The sequence below is a fragment of the Cricetulus griseus genome (genome assembly GCF_003668045.3).
Source record: "Cricetulus griseus strain 17A/GY chromosome 1 unlocalized genomic scaffold, alternate assembly CriGri-PICRH-1.0 chr1_0, whole genome shotgun sequence".
NCBI lineage: Eukaryota > Metazoa > Chordata > Mammalia > Rodentia > Cricetidae > Cricetulus > Cricetulus griseus.
Window position 1 is genome coordinate 78425050 of NW_023276806.1, and position 15807 is coordinate 78440856.

At 37.8% G+C, this 15807-nt stretch overlaps 1 protein-coding gene across 1 annotated transcript in view; it reads left to right on the forward strand.

Moving 5' to 3' along the window:
• Nucleotides 1–15807, forward strand: part of Wdr49 (WD repeat domain 49) — a 139682-nt gene that overhangs the window by 103310 nt on the left and 20565 nt on the right. Inside the window, exon 16 of the mRNA XM_035451338.1 lies at nucleotides 122–303. Within this exon, the coding sequence (XP_035307229.1) occupies nucleotides 122–303 (182 nt within the window). The remainder of the gene's footprint in view (nucleotides 1–121; nucleotides 304–15807) is intronic.

The following is a 15807-nucleotide window of genomic DNA, read 5'->3' on the forward strand; positions in this document are numbered from 1 at the left end:
TCACAGCTAGCCTTAGTCATTTTTGTTTGTAAATATCAATGGGAGTGTATTTACTAATCTTGTAAAGGGTAAATGCTAGATGAAAATGAATTTTATGAAAATAAATATATTTTCATTTTAGGCAAGCCATTGGGATATTGAAAGCTATTTTTCTTTTCCTACAAGAGATACTAATTTAGTAGAAAGTAAAAGTCAAGAGGAAAGCATGAAAATAAGTCCTTTATTTTCTAAAGAGGAGTCATGCTTAGACTCAACAGAAGACTCTCTACTTACTGAGGAAAATAAAGATGATTCACTACACATGTAAGTACTTTTAATCATTAAGTAGATGTGAAGTCTAACTAAGACATGGGTACAGTTGTACCTAACATCCCGTGGTACTCTGTAGCTATCCAATGACAACCTCAAAAGTTTTCTTCCTGCTTAGATATTATTGATTGTTTGTACATGGTATGGATATGTTCTTAGGGATACTTATATTTTTATGTCTTGCCTCCATTGAATTATTAATTCTTACCCTCATCTCATACTTAGGTTCTCCTTCTTTGTCTCTGTGCATTTGTCTGTCTCTGTCTCTATCTCCACCCACTACCTTTCTATCTCAGTCAGGGGATCCCTGAGAAGGTCTTGCCTTGTTTTCTAGTTGGACAAGGCAACCTAGTATGAGGAATTTGTTCCCAAAAGTCAGCCAAAACATTAGGTACTGCTCCTACTGTTAGGAGTCTCACAAGTAGACCGAGCAACATAACTGTAAGTGGATTTTTCTGTACAGACAGCAAGCTCCCAAATAACAACACACAGACTCCTTATTAATTATGAGAGCTTGGTCAAGAGCTTAGGCTTGTTTTTAACTAGCTCTTGTGATTTACGTAAACCCATTTGTACTAATCTACATATTGCCATGTGGTTTGTGGCTTTACCTGTCTTCTAACATGTCTTGTTCCCTCTGTGTCACCTGGTGACATGTCTGGCTCTTCTACCCACACCTCCTGCCTAGCTAATAGCCATTTAGGTTTTGTTTCTTAAACAATAAAAAGGTGCCTTTGGAAAGGCATATCTTTACAATGTACATTTTCCTTTTTTTTGTTTAAATAAAAAATAAAGGTTATAACTCTAACATAGTAACACTATATATGATAAGAACAATTATCAGGCAAGAATTACATTCATAAAATCCAGACCATTTTTATTTTGCAACTTTGGAACATAAACTCCTTTATGTATCCTATCTTAGTGACTTTAAAATTCTCTACCTAATTTAACTTCCATCATAACTAAGGAAAACTATACCTATCTCATCTTTAACTCCATCAAAGACCCCAGAAGAATATATTCTGCCTGACTAAACAATTACTTAGGCTAATGTTTGGCTCTGGTCATTGCATCTGTTTCTATCAGTTACTGGATGAAGGATCTCTGATGACAATTGGGGATGTCAAAAATCTATGAATATAGAAGAATATTGTTAGGCATCTTTATGTTGACATTTTTTTCTCCAGGTGTGTTTGGTTCTATCTTAGATCTCTGGGCCATACAGCCTCTGGGTCCCAGCACTCCACACAGTATCAGTGGTAGGCTCATTCCATGACATGGGTCTCCTATAGAAATAGTCATTGGTTGGCCACTCCCATAATGGCTGCACAACCCTTATCTCAGCACATCCCATAGGCAGGATAGACTGTAGGTCAAAGGTTGTGTGGCTGGGTTGGTGTCACAGTTCTTCAACTGAACATCCTGGACAGCATTGTTTTCTAGTCTGTTTAGTTGTCTAATTTTTTTTTTTTTTTTTTGGTTTTTTGAGACAGGGTTTCTCTGTGTAGCTTTGGAGCCTATCCTGGCATTCGCTCTGGAGACCAGGCTGGCCTCGAACTCACAGAGATCCTCCTGCCTCTGCCTCCCGAGTGCTGGGATTAAAGGTGTGCGCCACCAACGCCTGGCTAATTTTGTTTTTTATTAATAAATATTTTTAAAATTTTAAATTCAAATATAAATTACATCATTTTCCTCTTTCCCTTTCATGCCTTACTCTATCTCCATTTCATGGCCTCTTTTTCTCTTATTCCTGTTATACTTCTATTTTTTATTCTGTCCTCAACAGAATTATGAGAAATAGTTCCTTTCCTTGATATTAATCTGTTTGTCTCTATCTATCTACCTATCTATCATATATCATATATTTTATTATCTATCATGTAGAATTATATATATTGATCTGGGATATATATGTATATATATCCATATATAGATCTATGTCCATATATATAGATCTATATCCATGTATAGATCACCTACCAATCATCTCACCATCATTAATCTTTCTATCATTTATAAATCTGTTATTTATCAAACACTATCATCTCAGAATGTTTGTCAGACTTTACTCCTGTTTAGGTAAAATGCATAGGAATTTGAACAGAAGTAGTTCCAAGAGCTTAACTCTATTTAAGTATCACTCTTCTTAAATTTCTAACTTTTGTGTGTTGATCAGACTTATAATTTCTCCACATTATTCAACCAAACTCCATTCTTATTTTCTACTTACTTTTGAATGTAAGGAAGTTTCAGCATTTATTTAGCTTTATTTCCTGTATTTTTCCTAACTTATGCTCTCATAATTTCACCTTCTATTCTAAACTGTCATATTTGAAAAGAGGATTCTATCTATTCTGTCTTCTATAAAATTGCAACCGTTTTGCATATGCATATACATTTATGTTTGGCTTATAAAATTTTAAGGAAAAGTACCAAAAGTTCCTCTACACTCCTCAGACTATCCCCCACAATGTCTTATATTTGTACTGAACAGTTGTTATAGTTGATGGATAAGCATTGATGTTGTGCTGCTCATTGAACTTCATAGCGTAAGCTTCATAGTGTTATGTTTTACAATTTCTGTGGATTTTTTTCTTCTCCATCCTTAGCTTTAAATTGCTCAGCTTCCACATGTAATATATATGTTCCTGAACTCTGGCTCTTTTGTTTCTGAGTCCTGTGCCCTGATCATAGTATAGCCATATTTGGGGATGCCATCATTCTGGAATTAAAGAAAACTTCTCTATGTATTTAAAAGCATCTAAATTCTCATCTTTTGTTTCTTCTTCTAGACTTAATTCTTACATATCTTTATAGTCTTTACCCCACTTTCTTATCCACTATCCCTGTGACTAAATTAAGCAAGCACTGGTATTATGCTCTCTTCTTAGCATTGCCCATCCTGTAATGACATATAGTTAAGAGTTGTGTAGTAAACAATCCTTACACGCTAGCTTTCTTGACAAATGGATGCACATTTAAAGTTCCTCAATATTCGCTGAAGATATGAGAGTTCATTTCTTTTTTCCCCTAAGTAATGTGGATGAACAATTAATCCATTTACCATCAAATGATCTTGATTACTTCACAATTTGACAGTTATATAGAATAAAATTATAAATAATAACTATTTACATGAGTCTATTTCTGAGTTTTAGTCTATTGCATTGATCTAGCTGACTGTGATTTTCACCAACATAGTCCTGATTTAGTATTGCAATTATATATTAATCCATGAAGAAAGGTAGTTTGTTCATAGTATTCTTGTTTTTTTTTATTTGAATTACAAACAAGATTGAATTACATGACAATCTCAGTATTCTTGTTTTATTCCTCCATATTCTTTTGGCTGTTCTAGGTCTTACATATTTTCATAAAAATGTCAGTCACTTCATTGACATCCGTAAAATATGTTTCTAGACTTACAATTATGATTTTTATTGAAATATAAGTCAGCTTGGGACAAACCAGTGACATTCTCTCTACTCATGACCATCTGTTATATGACAGGATATTACTGGGGAGACACAACACATATATATCCACTGACCCTCACAAAGTGAAACACCAAAGACTGAAGTAATGATGGAACCTAAGTCCAATTTGGTGAACTTATGAGCTTTTACTGGGATTACTAACAGAAATATGGGTGAGAACTAACAAACAGAAGGATTGACTCAAAAAAGTAGCTGTATCCTGAAAAGGACTATGTCAACACAGCTGGTGACTCATGAAGGTTGTCATCCAGGCAGGCAGCTGGCCAGGTGGAAGAAATGTCTTTGCTCAGCTTGACTAGTCATATGGCAGCTGTTTATGGATGTTATAAGGCTGGGAGATGGCTTCCAGAATCTTGCAAATTTCCACTTTCTGAGACATGTGACCTTTTGCTTACTTGGAATCTCTTGAGTCCTGCCTTCCTGTGGAGGGAATGTTTCATTTCAGAGGAAGCTGCTATACAACAGTATCATTCTATTTATACATGTCTTTTTGAAAAACTTCCTTCCTTAGAGTTTTATAATTTTCCTAACACAGGCATTTCAATGTATATTTTGTAGATTATACTTAAATATTTCAATGTTTATGCTAGCATACATGGTGTACTTCAAATTCCAATTGTGTTTTGATTATATATAAATAGATTTTTTGATAAAATCTACTTTAACTAAGTGTTGCTGTAATAGCTTATTATTTCCAAAAGTGTTTTTTCTTACTTTTACTCCCTGGGCAATATTTTCATCAAAACTGTTATTATTTCTTTTTTTTCTAATCTGTACCTATTTTCTTTTCTTTCTTCTCTTTTCATATTAGTTACAATTTATTCTAATCTGGTGTTGAATGGAGGGAATATTGTATAAATTGATTTCTAAATGGTGAACAATCTTTGCACATGTACATTTGAATAAATCCCACTTGGACTATTGCATATAATTCCTTTTTGTATACAGTTGGATTGGCTTAATAACGTTATGTTAAAGTTTTGAAACTATGTTCCTGAGAGAGATTGGTCTGCAGTATTTCTGTATCTTGTTTTGGTATGAGAACTGTGTTGCTCCCTAGAATAAATTACAAAATGTTCTATTGCTCCCATTTTGTAGAACAAAATCAGTACTTCTTGTGACTTACATGTTTTCCAGAATTTACCAGTGACATGATCTGGGTTTGATGATTCTGTTTGGAAGGTTATCATTGCTTCTATTGATAGAAGCATTGCCTGTTTATAAACCATTACATGCTTATGAAAAGCACTGGTCCCATTAGGCATATATGATTACAAACATAATTTGGTAGGCACTTGAACTTACTGCTTAAAGAGTAAAATTCACTCACTATTTATTGCACATATGGAAAGAAATGCTTAGCAATGATAAGAAAATTGTTCCATAAAATTCCCAGTATGTATCAATTGAGTGCTACTATAGTCTTTTATGTTGACCAATCAAGAATCATCCACAGCACAAACTATCTTTCCTTCTTCCCTGCCATTTACTATTCTGTATGTTTTCCAATTGTTGAGTTTAAGAAGTGGAAAAGGCAAAGAAGAAGGAAAACGATGGAATCATAGTTCACTAGACTCACCACACGGGCAAATCTTGAGCTTTTAATCTAGGAGTACATACAGTTGGGGGTTCTTTGGTGGTCTCCACAAAGGGATATTTATATTGAATGTTTCAAACCAATGCACACATTGGTTGTTTCATGAGGTAATGTGCATAAGGTGTGTTTAGATTAGAGCCTATACACAACTTTGCTTGAGCTAATTTCTGTGTGGTCATAGGAAATCCATGCATACAATCTTACAGTGACACATGATCTGCTGTGTTCTCCTTCCTGCTTAACTGTGGAGCTTCCACCTACAACACTGCCTAGGTACCTGTTTATGGCATAATGAGATATCAATCCACTGTTACTGTCTAAGATCATTTCAAGGTTTATATTTTCAATTTTCTGACTTGTCAACATGGAATGAGGCTCAAATAAGAGGATGTGAAATGTGCTTCACTTTGTGGAAGTAGGAATGCACACTGGATCTCCTCTCATAATACTAAATTTGCCTTTGTCCCTTCTTTGGTGGGACAGTGGACACAAACATTGCAAGATCCATTTTGAAGTCACCGCTTTGGTACAGTGGGTCAGTACAAGGAAACTGCAGCATCACTTTGGAGCAGGGGAGATAGATATTTTAAACTGCTAATTAATATTTTTGCTTTTCAATGCTTTGAACTTCTGCTGACATAGAGACAAAAGAAAAATGTTCTGTTTTTGACAACCTGTTATGCTAAATTGAACTTTGGTATTTATTCTTTCATCTCTTTTAATTGTAGCTTTCCAAAATGTCAAGTAGCAATTTATTCTCAGGCAGAGGACATTTTTGATTTAGAAATAGAGCATTGCCAATATGTATAAGCACAGAAGGCAGAGAATGGAAACTTTACTAAGGATAAGATGTTTCTCACCAACTTAGATTGGAGATGAGAGTGTTAACTGAAGCCAATGCAGCAAGATCGTGGCTCCTCTTTATTTCATGTCTGCAAAAAGAGTCAATGTAAATATTATGTATTCCAGCCAACATGCTAGTTCACCATTTTTGAAATAAATGTTCATATTTATTTATATATCTCATTTATTTATGAGACAGAGTAAAAGGGAGATCGAAGGAGAGAGAAAGATACAGAGAAAGGCAGGAAGAGAGACAGAGAGCAGCCATGAAGTAGAGTTCAGAGTGAAATGGCTAAGGTAACACCATCTTCTCCTGATTTTGTTTTGTGTTTGCCTGGATACCTCTCAGTCTTCCATACCCCCAAAACAACAACCATGTTAGCAACCTTCTGGGACTTTCTGTAATACTGACCATGGTCCAGACATACCAACTAGAATAATTGGTGCTTTTTCAGGCTAAAACATAAAACTAAAATCACTAAGAAGAGGTGTAAATCAGAGAAAGAAATTATCCTGTGGTGTCTAGAAAAAATCCTGCTAAGCTCAGCAAAATGACCAGTTACTCTAAACTCCTTAAAAACACTGATGTAATTATGTTTTTTTCATTATTTTTTTATCCATTTTACATGCCAACCACAGTTCCCGCTCCCTCTCCTCCTCCTGCTCCCTCAATACCACCCACAACCCACCCCATCCACTCCTCAGAAAGGGTAAGGCTTCTTATGAAGAGTTAACAATGCCTGGCACATTCAGTTGAGGCAGGATCAAGCCCCTCTCCCTTGCATTTAGGTTGAGAAAGGTATCTCACCATAGGAAATGAACTGCAAAAAGCCACCTTATGCACCAGGGATACATCTTGGTTCCACTGTTAGGGCTTGCACAAACAGACCAAGCTACACAACTGTCACCCACATGCATAGGGCCTGGTTTGGTCCCATGTAGGCTCCCCAGCTGTTGGTCTAGAGTCCATGTGCTCCCACGAGCTTGGGTCAGCTGTCTCTGTGGATTTCCTCATCCTGACCTTGATCCCCCTTGCTCATGAAATTCCTCCTCCCTCTTTTTGATGGATCCTGGAGGATGGCCTGGGGATTTGCTGTGGATCTCTGCACCTGATTCCACTAGTTACTGGATGAAGGCTCTATGATGACAAGATAGTCACCAATCTGATTACAGGGCAAGGCCAGTTCAGGCAGCCTCTCCACTATTGGTATAAGTCTTGGCTGGTGTTATCCTTGTGGATTCCTGAGAATTTCCCTAGCATCAGGTTTCTCCCTAACCCCATAATGACTCCCTTTATCAAGATATCTCTTTCAACATTTTCCCACTCTATCCCTCCCCCCTCGACCATTTTATTCCCTCTTGTTCCCACACCCTTTCCTCTTCTCTAACCCCCCTCCCCCAGTTTATCCAGGATATCTCTTCTATTTCCCCTTCCCATGGTAATTTATGTGTTCATCTTAGAATCCTCCTTGTTACTTACCTTCTCTGGAGCTGTGGAATGTGGTCTGGTAATCCTTTTCTTTATATCTACTATCCACTTATGAGTGAGTAATACTGTGTTTGTCTTTCTGAGTCTGTGTTACCTCACTCAGGATGATTTTTTTCTAGTTCTATCCATTTGTGTTCCAATTTCCTGATGTCATGGTGTTTTACCTCTCAGTAATATTCCATTGTGTAAATGTACCATATTTTCTTCATCCATTCTTCAGTTGTGGGCATCTAGGTTGTTTCCAGGTTCTGGCTATTACAAATAGTGCTGCTATGAACATAGTTGAGCAAGTGTCCTTGTGGTATATTTAAGCATCCTTTGGGTAGCAGTAATGTGGGTCTTGAGGTAGATTGATTCCCAATTTTCTGAGAAACAGCTATACTGATTTCCAAAGTGATTGTACAAGTTTGCACTTCCACTAGCGGTGGAAGGGTGTTCACCTTATACCATAATGTCTCCAAGATAGGCTGTCATCAGTGTTTTTGATCTTAGCCATTCTGACAGGTGTAGGATGATATCTCAGAGTTGTTTTGACTTGTATTTCCCTGATGGCCAAGGATGCTGAACAATTCCTTAAATGTCTTTTGGCCATTTGAAATTCTTCTGTTGAGAATTCTGTTTAGATCTGTACCCCACTTATTTTTTATATATTTGAATTACAAACAAGATTTTATTACATGATGATCCCAGTTCTCTTTTCCCTCCCTCTGTCCTCCACCACCCCCCAACTAAAATCCTACCTGTCTTATGTCCTTTCTTCTAATCTACACCTGACTCAAAATTTCTGCTTTCTCAAGATCTCTGCATCTTTCCTTTTTCCCCCTTCTCACTCTTGTAGCTTCCTCCCCCCTTTTCTCATGTTCTCAATTTGCTCAGGAGATGGTGACCCTTTCCCCTTATCCAAGGGACAAAGCTTGTCTCTTTTAGTGTCTTCCTTGTTTACTAGTTTCTCTGGCAGTGTGGATTGTAGGATGGCAATCTCTTACTGCATGTCTAAAATCCACGTATGAGTGAATACATATCATGTTTGTCTTTTTGTGATTGGGTTACCTCGCTCAGAATGGTTTCTTTGAGTTCCCTGTGAAAGACCCCCGAAGAGGTACTTTCGTAGAGGGAGACCAGCACCCAGGAATCAGCGAGACCACGAGCTTGGATGCAAAACCGCAAGAGGCTTTATTGGAGAAACGGGTACCCGGGCGACTTAGCTTCTGTGAGGCCAAGTGCCCCGAGCCAAGGGAAAGGGGTCCTTATATAGGGAAAAAGGCACAAGCTAGGAGCAGGGATTCTATTGGATAATTCTAATGAGGCATTGTACAGAGCTATTCCCATTGGTCAATGTATATGAGGCGCTATACAGGGTTATTCAAATGAGGCAAAGTACAGAGTTATTCAAATGAGGTGAAACATAGAGTCTTTCAAATGAGGCGAAATACAGAATCATTTCTATTGGATGGTTCAAATGAGACACAGAGCCATTCCAGATCAGCATATTCTCAAGGTCTGGTGTCTGGTACAACAGACTCAATTCCCCCTCCCTCCGCGTCCAGATGGCTGACCTTGGGGGCGGAGACCTTGGGACGGAGTGTTTCTCTTCGGGCGGGGGCTCAGGGGCAGGGCTCCAGGCCGGCTCACTTGGTGTTTGTTCTCGTGCCGACCCACCTGGTGCTCGCCCTCGTGCCGGCCCACCCGGTGCTTGTTCTCGGGCTGGGCGTGCGGCGGGTGGCGGGGGAAGGCCGCCGGGGGTGGGGATCGGGGAAGCCGCCGACAGGAGGAAGAGGAGACAAACTTGAGAAAGAAAGGGCTAAGGGGCAGGGGTCTTTCACCTCCATTTTCCTGCAAATTTCGAGATTCCATTTTTTTTTTTCTGCTGAGTAGTACTCCATTGTGTAAATGTACCACATTTTCTCCATCCATTCTTCAGTTGATGGGCATCTAGGCTGCTTCCAGTTTCTGGCTATTACAGATAGTGCTGCTATGAACATCGTTGAAGAAATGTCTTTGTTGTATGAATGTGCTTCTTTTGGGTATATGACTAGGAGTGAAATTGCTGGATCTTGTGGTAGACTCATTCCCATTTTCTTGAGTAGTCGCCATATTGATTTTCAAAGTGGCTGTACAAGTTGGCACTCCCACCAGCATCTGACAGGAGTAAGATGGTATCTAAGAGTTGTTTTGATTTGCATTTCCCTGATGGCTAAGGATGTTGAACACTTTCTTATGTGTCTTTCAGCCATTTTAGATTCCTCTATTGAGAATTGTCTATTTAGTTCTGTACCCCATTTTTTAATTGGATTGTTTGGTGTTTTGGAAACTAGCTTATTGAGTTCTTTGTGTATTTTGGAGATCAGCCCTCTGTCAGATGTGGGGTTGGTGAATATCTTTTCCCAGTCTGTGGGCTGTTGTTTTGTCTTGCTGAGTATGTCCTTTGCCTTATAGAAGCTTCTCAGTTTCAGGAAGTCCCATTTATTAATTGTTGATGTCAGTGTCTGTGCTACTGGTGTTCTGTCCAAGAATCGGTCTCCTGTACCCATTAAGTTAAGGGTATTTCCCATTTTATCTTCTAATTGGTTCAGTGTGGCTGGGTTTATGTTGAGGTCTTTGATCCATTTTGACTTAAGTTTTGTGCAGGGCGAAAGGCTTGTAGTCTTCTACATGTTTGCATCCAGTTATGCCAGCAACATTTGTTGAAGATGTTCTCTTTGTTCCAGCGTATATATTTGGATTGTTTGTCAAAAATCAGGTGTTCATAGGTGTGTGGGTTAATATCAGGGTTTTCAGCTGTATTCCATTGGTCTACCTGTTTATTTTTGTGCCAATACCAAGCTGTTTTCAGAACTATAGCTCTGTAATAGACCTTGAAGTCAGGGATGGTGATGCCTCCAGAGGTTCCTCTATTGTACAGGGTTGTTTTAGCTATCCTGTGTCTTTTGTTTCTCACTATAAAGGTGAGAATTGTTCTTTCAAGGTCAGTGAAGAATTGTGTTGGGATTTTGATGGGGATTGCATTGAATCTGTAGATTGCTTTTGGCAAGATTGCCATTTTTACTATGTTGATCCTGCCTATCCAAGAGCATGGGAGATCTTTCCATTTTCTGGTATCTTGTTTTATTTCTTTAGAGACTCAAAATTCTTACAGTCCATGTACCCCACTTTTTAAATACGATTGTTTGGTATTTTTATATCTAGTTTCATATATATATATATATATATATATATATATATATATATATTGGAGATAAGCCCTCTGTCAGATGTGGGGTTGGTGAAGCTCTTTTCCCATTTGGTAGACTGCTGTTTTTGTCTGGTTTACCATATCATTTGCCTTACCAATGATTTTCAGTTTCAGAAAGTCCCATTAATTGATTGTTGCTCTTAGTATCTGTGCTACTGGTGTTACATTTAGGAAGAGATCTCTGGTGTCAATGTGTTCAAGGCTACTTCCCACTTACTTTCCTATCAGGTTCAGTGTAACTGGATTTATGTTGAGGTCTTTGATCCACTTGGACTTGAGTTTTGTGCATAATGATGGATATGGATCTATTTACATCCTTCTACATGTTGACATCCAGTTGTATCAATATCATTTATTGAAAATGCTTTCTTTTTTTTCCATTGTACATTTCTGGCTTCTTTGTAAAAAAAAAAAAAAACAGGTGTTCATAGGTGTGTGGATTAATGTCAATGTCTTCAATTCAATCCCATTGATCCAGGTGTCTGTTTTCATGTCAATATCAAGCTTTCTTTTTCTATAGCTCTAGAGTCAAGTTTGAAGTCAGGTATCTCAATAAGTTTCTTTGTTGTACAGGATTGTTTTGGCCATCCTATTTTTTGGTTTTTTTTTTTTTCATATGAAGTTGAATATTGTTCTTTCCAGGTAGGTGAAGAATTGTGTTGAGATTTTTTTTATTTATGTAAAACTGCTATACCTGTGTGCTCCAACACTAACTAAGAGACTCTGAGGCATGGGTCTGCTTTTGGTTGCTGGCTAATAAACAGATCAATATACTTTAAATGTTGTTTAATTAGCACGGTTGTCCATAAGTATCTTGTGTAGATCACTTCTTGAAGGAAACTTATAGGAGTCAGTTCTTTCTTTCCATCAGTGATTGAACTGAAAATTTCAGACTTGGGTGGCAAGAGCTCTTGGTTGCTGAACCATCTTTCAAACTATAGTGTTCCATTCTCTTTTTGTTTTGTTTTGTTTATTGAGTCAGTGTTTCTCTGTGTCTTTGGAGTTTGTCCTGAAACACATTCTGAAGACCAGGCTGGCCTTGAATCTCTAAACCTGGCTGGCCTCAAACTCACAGAGATCTGCCTGACTCTGCCTCCTGAGTGCTTCGATTAAAGGCATACACCACCACCATCTGACTGTGTCCCATTCTTTATGATAAGATAGATATATTGCTACCTTTTAAAAAGAATCCGTGATTTAAGCATTTATTTTTACCACTTACTGGATTTCTATCACATTTTGCTCCATGTCTTATCACTTTTAGACACCTTGCTTTATCAAAAGTTGTGCTGGTAGGTTTTAAAATTCACAGATTTTCCTTAAAACTGGGATTTTGTTTTTCTCATTTGGTCTTCCCACACTGAGTGTGTGTTTGAAGGCCATGGATGATCTCAGGATAGGGAGGAACAATTTTCTCTCCTCTGAAGCACGATTTTCAAGGATGACTGCTTGTGCTCTTTAAAATCCTGCTTATTCCAGATAATTGGCTTGCAATAACTTTGCAATAGTTGTTATGAGACAGCATATAATAATGTCATTTAGGAATTATGTGGTAATTGAAAGAAAATGGTTACAAATACATTCTCACAATTGATTTGTTGATTGTGTCCCTTGATTTTTTCAGGAATGTGACCAGGAATTCAATAATACTTTTATCATCTGTAACTTGTCAGTTGAACTTTCCAGTATTTTTTTTTTTTACAGATTTTGCAAACACTTTTAAACCTTGGGTAATTGTTTTTTGGAAAAAAAAAGTTTTCTGAAGCCCAAGCTCTTTACTTAATAAAATGAGTAAACACAAGGAGTGGACTAGGCCTGTAGCATGATTTGTAAAATACCCAGAGACAGATATTGGGGTTCAAGCTTCAAGTGGAAGATCAAACAAGGAAAGCAGCCAGTCAATAAGGTGTCACCTCTAGCTCAGGCTGAAAGGGCTGATCGACCAGCTATTCACCAAGCCTCAGACTGCTGCCTCTCCTCAGCATGGCTGGAGAGAATCCAGAGACTATCACAAAAGTGCAGTCAGAGACACTAGGCCTTTTACATACCTCTAGAGCTGGGAATAAAGTCATGTGATCCCAGGTACTGAGATCATCTTTGTATGATGTGTTTCTCTTTAGGATTGGATCAATTTTGAGTAGCTCTCTGTGGCCTTGAACTAACATTAATCTGTCTACCTCTACCTAACAAGTGGTGGAATTAAAGTGTATACCACCACCACCTGATCTCTATAGCTTGTAGCTGACTTTTGCTTTCTGAATCCTCAGGCAAGCATTAATAAATTAGAAGTAATATATTACCACACTAGGCCAGTTCCTGTCCTCATGAAAAAGTACAAAAGAAAAACAAATGTATCTGAAAACATGAAAAGACTTGAGGAAACTTTCTTTTTGATGAATAGGTAATTGTAGATGTCAGTGTATTTAGATGAGAGGAATGAGGTAAGAAAAATGTGGGAGGACAGAAAAGGTATAACTAAGGAATAAGAAAAAACATGAAGAGTTAAATAAGTTAAGTTTTATTTTCATCTGAATTCCCCTAGTTCTTTTCCCAGAAAAAATAATTTGGTACCTATTATATTCTGGCTTTATACATGAACATTTGGTTTCTATAACAATGAAAAGATTTCATGAAATCATATGTGAGAACTATGTAGGTGGAGATGTTATCTTAAATGTAAATTTTAGTAAGATAAAGATGAGTGGAGAACTTGAACAACTGACAGGAAGTTCTTAATGTCAAGTTAGCTATGGATACAGAGAAACAGATCTTTCCTTCCCCTAATTCTGCAAAACAAAACCAATTACCATTTGAATTAGTCACTTTTCTATTGCTGTGATACACCATGACCAAGGGAACTTATAGAAGGAAGGGTTTATTTCTGGCTTACAGTCCCAGAGGGATAAGAGTTCAGAAACAGCTAAAAGCTCATGTCTCCAACCACAAGCAGGAAATACAGAACCAACTGAAGATGGAAGGAAGCTTTAAATCTCAAAGCTCACACCTGAGTGACTCACTTCCTCCAGCAGCTCCACACCTCCCAAGACTACACAAACAGCCAAACAGCATCACCAATTGGGTATCAAACATTCGAATGCCCAAGAAAATGAGGTTCATCTAATTCAAACCACCAAACTATTGGAAAATTGTTGGATCCAAAAGTGAAGTCCAACTCCAGGAGACACACCCCACAGAGTCACTCACAGGACATAAGTTCGATGCAAAAGCAAAAGGATTTTATTCCAACGCGTTGGGGTCGTTCCCTGGGAAGAGAATGGCCCTGAGTTTCCAAAGCAGGCAGTTTTTTATATCTTTTTGGTCACTAGGCAGGAGTAAGGCAACATGTTGATTGGCTATAACATACTTGAGTCATTTACTGATTGGTTGGGAACAGAACTTACAATTTTGCCCACGAGGGGTTTGGAATGTTATTTTGGTTTTTACACCTGTAAGGCCATGGGACAGCTAGTGGTTTTTCTGGGAACAGAGTGACTTATACTTATTGTCAAAACCTGGGTGCTCTGGAACATGGTAACCCATAACAATTTTTAGAAATCAGATAGTTGTTGAAGATAATAGAAACTAGTAATAATAACAATTTCCAGAGACTGGTCATCATGACTGACCATTTCATGTGTTCTTTCTCCCAGAGCTGTGTGTGGCCAGAGTAATTTTTAAATACACGCTGGTGGCTATCAGGCTGAGTTGAGTTGGGGTCTTTCAAAATGAGAAAACAGTGGGGGAACAAGTTTGTTGTTAGAGGTTCTTTGTCCCAGCTGCTCCCAAGATCCTTGAGCCCCAAATAAACACACAGATGCTATATTCATTATAAATCTGTTGGCTGGTGGCTAGGGCTTCTTATTGCCATGAGCCTGTGGCTTACCTGGTAATGTTCCAGCATGGTGTTACTCCTCCAGCAGCATTGCAACTCCGTCTGGCGGGTTCACTCTGCCTATCTTTCTCAGAATTCTCCTTGTCTCCTAGACCCACCTATCTTCCTGCCTCATTGGCTGAACAGTGTTTTATTCATTAACCAATAAGAGAAACATATATACAGGAGGACAACCCCATCAAGCATTTATTGGGTTTACACTACCACATCATAGTCTTCTTTTGAAGAAAGTCAGGGCAGGAATTCAAACAGGGCAGGAACCTGGAGGCAGGACCTCATACAGAGGCCAGGGAGGAGTGCTGCTTACTGGAATATATTCCCACAAATAAAATTAAGTGAAAAATGAAACATTTAGACAGAATAACCATAAGATATATTTACATTGTAAAAGCAACACTTTTTTTCTTTACTAAGCCTATCACTCCAAAGAGGTTGGCCAAGGTTTTCAAAAAAAATTAGAGAAAGAATTTTGATTGTATATTAAATCAACTACATGTTGCTCAATTATTGTATAAAATGTTAAGAATAAAAATATTAAATGGCTTTAGCAATGGAATATTACTATATAGGTTTAGTAATATTTATTTGGTAAATAAAATTACTTTAGACCAGTGGTTCTCAATCTTCTTTGTGCTATGACCCTTTAATATGGTTTCTCATGTTGCGAGAAATCATGAAATAATTTTCCTTGTTACTTCATAATTGTAATTTTGCTGCTGTTATGAATCATAAATATCTGTGTTTTCTGGTGGTATTTGGTGACCCCTGTGAAAGGGTCATTTGACCCTCAAAGGAATCATGACCCACATATTGAGAAACACTGCTTTAGTCTTTTCTGTCTTTAATATGGCCACTTTTCCCATCGTCTGTACGTTATTAATACACACAAAGGTTTTCAAAATTAATTGGAATGAAAATATCAATGGTGGCTTAATATATAGTTTT